General features: G+C 43.5%; 1 protein-coding gene across 1 annotated transcript; it reads left to right on the plus strand.

Annotated features, from left to right (window-relative positions):
• The first annotated feature begins 3 nt into the window (after nucleotides 1-3).
• Nucleotides 4-8,829, plus strand: RAB19 (RAB19, member RAS oncogene family). Its single transcript, XM_013173107.3, has 3 exons — nucleotides 4-296; nucleotides 1,175-1,358; nucleotides 3,632-8,829. The coding sequence occupies exons 1-3, from the start codon at nucleotides 99-101 to the stop codon at nucleotides 3,895-3,897; spliced, it is 648 nt and encodes a 215-aa protein (XP_013028561.1). The 5' UTR covers nucleotides 4-98; the 3' UTR covers nucleotides 3,898-8,829.
• The last annotated feature ends 38 nt before the right edge of the window (nucleotides 8,830-8,867 follow it).

Genomic DNA, 8,867 nt, shown 5'->3' on the forward strand with positions numbered 1-8,867 from the left:
AGCAGCGCCTACATTTCCCGCCGGCCCCCCGAGCGGCGGGGCGGTACAAAGCGGGCGCCGCCCGGCCCGGCAGGTGAGGGGTCCCCGCGGGAGCCGAGATGCCCTTCTCGGCCGGCCCCGGCGCGGACGACGCCTTCGATTACCTGTTCAAGATCATCCTGATCGGGGACTCCAACGTGGGGAAGACGTGCGTGGTGCACCGCTTCAAGACGGGGCACTTCAACGAGAAGCAGCAGAACACCATCGGCGTCGACTTCACCGTGCGCTCGCTGGACATCGACGGCAAGAGGGTGAAGGTCGGTGGCAGGAGCTCGGGGGGAGCAGCGAGGCCGGGAGGGGGCCTGGGGGCAGCGCGGTGCCCGCGCCTCCCCTGCCCCATCGGCTTTCGTGCAGGTGCCCTAGGGGAGCGGCAGGAGCACCCTGCGTCCTGGCCGGCCGTGGCGAGGCAAAACACCATCTGTCTTACCGGGGGGTTGCTGAGGGGAAGCTTCCCCTCAGGATATCCTTAACAGTCGCTCTAACTGGGGTACGTCCCTGCTCTCACGTTCTCTCTGGGTTATCCCGTTGAGAGGGCTCGTGCTTTACCTGTGGTGAATTCTCTGGAAGCCATCTCTGGTTTGGAGGGAGTGTATTTTCCCTGCTCCAGAGATGTGGGAGCTGGATCCGGGACAGCGAGGAGGGAAAACCCTCTGGTTCTTAAAGGTTCCACTTTGGTGTGTTCCTGAACTCAGAGAGAACGAAGACTCGTGGAGATGAACACCAGGAGAAAATGTTAGCCAGAACTTATTTCCGTGTGCAGATGAAAGATCAGGTAGCAGACTCCCTCACGCTGCCCAGCCCTGCATCAGGGTTTCTCAGCTCTTCTTCCTTTCCTATTAAGAGTCTGTAATGCCCTATATCTTTCGGCACACTTATTGAAAGTGGGCTCTTTGCAAAGCTGTTTTTACTCTCAACAGCTTGCTTTTTGGTCTGTGTGCATCATCTAAATAGACACACAAATGTCTCTTCAGATCAAGAGAGGGCAAAGCCATACTGTGGTTTAGTGGAGTGAGCTGGAACAGGTCTAGCTGCATTGCAGAAAAGGCACAGGGGTTTCAAAAGCGTAGATGCAGGTGGCAAACAGGTAGGAAGCAGCACTCACTCGTCTTTACAATGTCTGTCCTTTCTCTTACAGATCCAAGTGTGGGACACAGCCGGTCAAGAGCGCTTCCGGACAATAACCCAGTCTTACTACAGGAGTGCCCATGGAGCCATCCTTGCTTATGACCTTACTAGGAGGTCCACGTTTGAATCTATTCCTCACTGGATTCGTGAAATTGAAAAGTATGGTGCTGCAAACTTGGTCATGATGTTAATTGGTAGGAATCTAATTATAAATACTATATTGCATAGCTTTTTAAATATAATTATGAAGTCTCTGTCGCTTTCCCACCATTTCATCTGTGATCTATGAATTAAAGAGGAATACAGTTTTAATTGAAATAGATTGAAATACGTATCAGTTTAATCTAAGCTTAAAAAATTGGAAAAGTCACAGCCTGGCCCTGATAGGACCAAGCCTATTGCACAGTGAAACATTTTACTTGTTCCTTTCGTGCTGGAATAATGCAACAAACTTGCTGCTAGCTTAGCAAGTGCAACCCAGCTGAGGCTAGAACAGCAGTAAGCCCGATGCTCTGCTCCTAATGTGCAGGAATTCAGCAGCTTGATAATTTAAGAGGAAGCGGAATGCACAAAGCAACACAACTCCTCCTTCTCATCTTTCCTCCCTGCTCTTTTGATAATGCATGCCCATGGCTCTGTAATGGGACTCCAATTGGTAAGGCAGTATACAGGGATATATGGCTTTGGCAGAGCACTAAATAGTCTGCTCGCGTTCCTCGTCCTCGTTTATACTGCTAGCATTCAAGAAACTTTGCCTCTTGAGGAAAGGAATGGATAAAAATTGCTGAATTTGGAGATGGGAAGAAGCAGGACGGTTCTTTCCCTTTGGGTTTCAGATTATTATTGCTCTTCTCCCCCAAGAAAGAAGCTGCAAATGAGAGCTCTGACATGGTAAAATGACAGAGCCTTTATTTACTTTCCACTGCTTGTTCCACTGCAGTGTGCTGAGAGCAACACGCAGCCACAGCAGCCCAAACTGGCTTTTGAGGATAGGCAGCATTGAGCCCCATAGCACAGCAGGCATAGGATCTAAGCTTTTGCTTGTGCCCCTAGCAAATTACTTATTTCTGCTGGGTGGTTCTTCCTGTTCTTCCTCTGAAGAAACAAATTCTGACCTGCATGCAACTGCAGTGCTTAGGATGAGTAAGGAGGGGGAAAAAAAATCACTAAATTCTGGTAGGGTTTTTCTAACTCATGACTCCAAAGAACAAGACCTATTAGTGTGTGTCAGTAGGGCTGCTTTTTTTTTTTTTCCCTTAAGAAATGTTTCAAAAGGGGTAAAAATGAAGCTTTTGACAAGGATCCAACTTGGTGCTTCCTTCCAAAGCTTGTGCTGTTTTACTTACTTTAGCAGGAAGTCTTTGTACAATTAATTAGATGTAGTCACTTTATATACCTTCCTAAGTGTGAAAGGTTAAAAATTCTAACTCTCCCATTTGGAACTGAAAGAGGAAAGGGGTCGGTGTGCGTGTGTCTTTTGTTAGGATGGCAAACAACCATGAAGCAAGGTGTTCTTGAGGGCTTGTGCTTTGCTGGTGTTAGTTGTTGCTGTTTGTTTCCCTTTGGAAAAGCTAGAAGCTGCTTAAAGGGGGAGGAGAATTAGCTTATATATGCTTCGAATTCAAGACCTCAGTGTGATGAAAGGTTGTCCTGAAACTAGGAATGTAGACTTCAGCCAGGCACTGGGTATACCAGAACTGATGATAATTCCACAAGTGTTGGAACTACTAAAATACACAAAGGTGTTTTATTTGAGATGTTTTATAATTTGTCAGATTTTGACTAAATTGCTTTGAGTAGAAGTTTCATCTGTATGTGCAGAAACTTCTTAGGTATACCTTGTAAGCATTAAGATAGTTGTTGCCAATTCCTGTCTCTTTTGACACTGTCTTGAAACGACCCACTAATGTAAATGGGTCATGTTAAAGTCTTGTTAACAATTGGTGAGGTTCTTCCTTTTTCTCTGCATTAGACTAACAACATTCCACATCTGAGCATCCACTCTGAGATGTGCTGAAGTAGCTTCACAATAAATAGCAGAACACGTGGTTTCCACTGAACGTTGAATGAGGAATAAACCTTTGTGTGACATTGCTTTGGTTTATGGTGTGCAGTCACTATAGTTACAAAGATTACCCAGCTTTTTTAAAAGAAAAACTGATTTAAATACTGCTTAATGTTTTTAAACATTAGGGAATAGGAACAAACAGTTGCTTCCGAAGAATCCTCTGGCACCACTATCTAAATAATTACATGAACACATTCGTTTTGTGGCTTTTAACTCATTTGATAAGCATCAGTTTTGATCCATGTTCTATGGTTGTCTCTGACGTGCTTACATTTTGCTTTTCCAGCAATTCTTAGCCCCAACGTAATTCTGTTATTTACCAAAGTTAAATTAATGTACTGTGTTTAAGGAAGAAATCTTGAGAGACTAAGTTCAATTATCTATTTGCCTTCTTTTAAGGGAACAAATCAGACTCGCTGGATAAGCGCCAAGTCCTGTTTGAAGACGCCTGCACACTGGCAGAGAAGTATGGGCTCCTAGCTGTGTTGGAGACATCAGCAAAAGAAGCTCAAAACATAGAAGAGGTGTTCGTGTTGATGGCTAAGGAGCTGATAGCCCGAAATACCTTGCAGCTTCATGGAGAGAATCCTCCGAACAGCATCTATCTTGACTCCAGGCCAGTGATTGCCAGTCCAACTGCAGAGAAGACCCAGTGCCTTTGTTGAAGAGATTTCAGGAACAGAGTTGGAAGTTGTCATCTTTCTGAGGCTGTTTGATCTTTAGTTTTATTCAACTGATGAAAGTTTGCTGTATGGCCTCAAGCCATCTCTCTGATATCCCTAACTTGCAGTTTGGTGCGGAAGTATCTCCAGAGATCACTGTTGCTGTTGACAGCACAGGTTGCTTTGAACATGGCAGCTGATGTTTTACCGTGAACTTGTGAGCTGAGAGGACTCAGGAAGCTATCAGCCCTTGCCTTAACCAAAGAGAACTATAAAAATGATTGCCTTAATTATGTCTTTGAAAGATTTTTCTGGCTGTGTCAGAAGATAAATTTGCACCAGAGCTCTGCATTGATTTGATCCTTCTAAGATATGTTGTTTGTTGTAGTGCAAGCTCCTTACCCTTTGCCAGTAGCTTTAAAATGTCCGAAGTCCTTGGACAGCACTAACCTACTGATGCCTCGACTTTTGTATAGGGGAGGTCCTGATGTCAGGCATGTAGCCAGCCATCCCCAGGAACTCAATATTCACTTTGTAAAAGTACGTGAATTTCAGATCTGTGTTAACTTCTTCACCAGACAAACCCGGAGACATTCCTGAGCTTTCAAAGCAGGCAGAATATATTAGGGTCCCAACCGTCTTCCTGGGGTGAAAATGGTTGTCTTTTACTTTGCTCTCAAGTTATAAGAATTGTATTTAGTGGTGACCTGTCTTGCTACACAGAGTTACAAGGAGCACTGAAGCTTTCCAGGCCACAGTAATGACTTAATGCTGGGGTGAAAGGACCATCTTCTTTTCCTAAGCTTGTCTTGCTTTTGATGTACTGATCTTAATCAAAAGCTGGCTGTTGGTTGTGTGGCAGGCCAGTGGCAGTATGCTTGTAGATTTTCAAGGGAGCGTGAAGGAAGGGATTCAGGCTCTTGTAAATCTCAGTGATGGGTGTGATGGTTTATTAACATAACCTGACCTTAGAGCAGTAAGGGAAGGGTTATGGAGCACACCAGCAGGCTACCCCGGACAAGTATATGTGCTATTCCTTTGGAGACTTAACTGAACATCATGGTAGCAGTAGATGATTTTGTATTGTTCCTCCCAAATGCAAACTTTGCTAGTGGGGGGCTCGCTTTTTCTATGTAGGGAGAAACACATAGCAAATCCTTTTGGAAAAACTTGTCTGAGAAGCACAAAAATAAAGTAGAGTGAATCATTGATTTAGCCTTGCACATATTTCTATTATTATTGTTGCTTCCTCTGGCCAGGTTCTTTGCTATTGCATGCAAAGAATGGGTTAATTCAGCTACCTGTAAACTGAGGGAGAAATCTCCAGTGGTAACTTCTAAGCCTTTTACTGGAGCCTGCTGTGAACAAAGCTGCTTCTTCAGGCATCCTCTTTCTGATATGCTTTCTTTTTAAATCTTAATTTCATCTCAAATTGGTACTAGCTTAGTAAGTGCGTTCAGTTACATTTAAGCAACACTAAACACCATAACCTCTCAAAGTGGCTGACTAAGTAGCAGTCTACCCTCCACACCGGTATTTTTTTCACCTCCTGTCACTGGGAACAGTCAAATGTAAGTTTAACGTTCTTGTGTTTAAAATCCATATTCCCTCTTCTGCAACGTAGCAGCTGTTACATTTTTTAGTATCCACACTTAACTGCTAGCAAGCTGTCTTACTTCAGAGATACCTGAGATATTTGTAGCAACTATTAATATTCCAGAAAATAGGAACTAGATACTCATATTTTCTGTCTTTCATTAGTTGAGAATTAGAGGGAAGATCTTAACAACAGACTTAACCTTTGCATGGTTCATTGGATTTATTGCCTTAGAGATTCTTGTATGAAGTTATTTTGCTTACCCTCAGGATGGAGGAGACTTCTGCAGGCTGATGATGCCTTAGCAGTCTGGCACTACCAGGCTACAGGGCTCTTGCCATTCTCTTCCAGCACACATGGAGCTACTGGTAAAGTCCTTCCCTGGCAGAAAGCTGAGCAACACAGCGTTGCACAAACAGGCTTGCGGCTGAGCTGTCGTGCTGTGTTCTGCTCTGTTCCCTTTCCTTTGACAGATGTAACACTTGTTCAAGAAACTGGCCTTAACTATCTACCCTGACATTCATCTTTGTGCAGCTAAAGCAGGAGTGAGAGCCCTCTTTTGGTTGGTTGGTTGGTGTCTTCCACAGGCCCTTTCAGCAGTTCTGTTGAATTGTTCCCATAGGGTCATTTTTTTAAGCTCTTCATATGAGAGAAGAAAGAACTGCAACAGTGGTGAAGCTCTTCAGTGTGTATTAGTAGACCATTATTAATGAGGCAACATATGAAGAAAACTTTTAAACTTTAGTGTAGTATGTTGTTCTAGACTGTTAGATAGCAACCACTAGATTAAAAGGCAGACTAATTCTGCAATTGTGCCTTTCTCCATCACAGCAGTTGGAAGCATGCAGCTGTCACCAACGCAAGTGGCATGACATTAGCTGCTACAGAACCTTATTTTAATGTCTGCTCCTCCATCATCATATGCAGACCTGATGTGCTTCTCGAGAGCATCTTTAATGTGTGTATAGCGGTGGCTTATTGTAATGTTTACAATGCTGTTCTGAAAGTTACTACTGTCCCACAATTTTAAGGGCTGTGCATGCAAGTTGAAGATAAAGTTGTTTGCTTTCATCTACTCGAGTATTCAAATCTTAGCTGTCTCAAAATTACTGTTGCCTTAAATGTACTGTTGCATGTTCTTTGCACTGATACCACACCCACACCAGATGAGACTGAGGCAGCACCTACGCGCCTAACAGGGCACAAAGAACTGGAAAGATTCTGAAACAGAGCACACTCTCATACCCCCAGAAGCTGACCGACTTAAACGTAACTGCAACCCAATGATGTGGAAGGCACAGAGCCCAGGCTGTGTGGCCAAACTTTTCTTCATATATAAGGGACAGGCTCTTAGTAACAAAAGCTGAGGCTCTTATCTAATCATTCCAGTTAATGTTTAAGTAGAGGTGGAAGAGACTGAAAAAGCAATTCTCAGGCCCATGCCTGGAGCAGAAAAGCTCTGTCTCGGACTCTCCTTTCAGGAAGCAGATGCACACCTGAAGCAAAGCCAACCCTTCCTTTCAACCAACCAGCCAAATGCTCCAACCACAGCCCTGTTTTGTGAGAGCAGCTCCTCCCAGCTGTGGCTTATAGAAGACAGCTGCTACTATGGGTGGGCATGGGCTTCTACATCTGCCAATCCCCAGAAAAACAGATTCAGCTCCAGGTGTGTGGGGGGATTTTGTACTCACTGCTTTCTGTACTGACTCCTGAAGCCATTTTCAAACACCTCTCTCAAGTGAGTGTATAAGGACTAGAACTATGACAGATGATGCTGAGATATGCGAGTCCTTGTGGAGCTGCTTTATTCAGGGCAAGAGCCCCTTTTACTTGAAAGTACATCAGCTTTTAATAAGAACTTGCACACTTGAGATTTTTACCTTGTTAGCTCAGGCCAGGTAGGACCTCCTAAAGTGATTTAATACACTTTAGTGACATCGTTCCAAAATCAACCTTAATTCAGGCAGTGTCAGTGCAATCATATCAAGCTGTTGCCAAGCAGCTGTGGACACTGACTTGACCACCAGTGATAACCTGCATACCCCTATAAACTGCATACCCCTAGATAGCAGCAACAGCAGCAAGTAGGGGCAGAAATTTCACATATTTGCAACTCTTCTCCTATTTCATTGCTACAGCTGTGTCCATAAACATCTTTGCCTATTACAGTTATCACTGCCATGTCTGGCTCATTTTGCTTACATGAAGCACCCTCAGTACACCCACTATTGAGGTACACAATTTCAGATCAAAGCAGAAAGATGTATTCTTGCACAGGGAGTAAAGCCAAGGCACTTCAAATAACAGCATGCACATTTTTTCCTGATTTTTTTGTTTTGTTGTTTTGAAGTCGGGATTTGTTGGTGAAAGTTTATGGAGTCTTTATACCTTTTTCACCTTAACACTACTATAAATAATTTCATAGGCCTCTTCAGTTTCTGTATCTTAGGTATTTATTCAATATATACTATGTTTCCTTTAAAAGAGAAGCTGACAATGGTTGTAGACTGTTCGGCTCATCTTTTCATAGTCACATTCCTCAACAAGTCTGAGTACATTGCTAGCAGGCAACTACTGTATTTATGCAGTTCAACAGAACACTTCTTTCTGAACACACACAGGCTTCAGGAAGCATGTGGATTCCCAGGCAATGCTCAGGCTTACTGTACAAATAGCATTATGACAGGAAACTATCAACAGAGTATGTACTGCAGCTGACTTGGCTCAGGACAAATAAAAGTTATACCATAGTGCAGACGGTAGCCACCTCTGTTCTCGCTAAGGGCTGATCTGTTCTTCCGGCTGTTCACTGGTCTCAGCTATCCGTTCAGAATGTGTTCTTTATATCATAGGCTCTTTTTTAGAAAGGTTGTAACAAAGTTAAAACTTCATGTTAGTGTGACACGATTCTGCAGGAGTTAAGAATAAGTGACAAATGGCTTTGTATTACACAAACACACATGCCACCACCACCCCTCCCCCAAATCATCAAGCTAAAATACAGAAGCTTCAAACTTAAAAAAACAGACAGACCTCATTTAATTTTGGGGGGGTTTTTTGTTTGCTTTTTTTTTTTGCGTTTTTTGTTTGTTTTTATTTGGGAAAAGTGCTTCTTACAAAAGGCAGCTGCAAAACATTACATTATAGACCTCAGAACAATTTCTCATTCCAATTAAAAGTGAAAGGAGAGGCAGTCTAGGGGACAAGAGCAGCAGGAGAACAGATCACGGGGCATCCACGAGTCAATAAAAGACAGCAATAATGTAATGCAAGGTTAAAATTCCTGTACTGGAGCTTTGGTGGCAAAGTAATTTCTCAATGCAAATTACAGCCCGAAACTGCATGACTGACTTCATAAGCAGTAACTCACGTAAGC

Source organism: Anser cygnoides, chromosome 1, assembly GCF_040182565.1.
Source record: "Anser cygnoides isolate HZ-2024a breed goose chromosome 1, Taihu_goose_T2T_genome, whole genome shotgun sequence".
Taxonomy (NCBI): Eukaryota; Metazoa; Chordata; class Aves; order Anseriformes; family Anatidae; genus Anser; species Anser cygnoides.

Excerpts from the sequence above, each read along its gene's own strand:
- RAB19 (XM_013173107.3), top strand. The coding sequence starts at position 99 with ATGCCCTTCTCGGCCGGCCCCGGCGCGGACGACGCCTTCGATTACCTG. Across the intron at positions 297-1,174 it reads TCGACGGCAAGAGGGTGAAG|ATCCAAGTGTGGGACACAGC; the intron begins GTCGGTGGCAGG and ends TTTCTCTTACAG. Across the intron at positions 1,359-3,631 it reads CTTGGTCATGATGTTAATTG|GGAACAAATCAGACTCGCTG; the intron begins GTAGGAATCTAA and ends CCTTCTTTTAAG.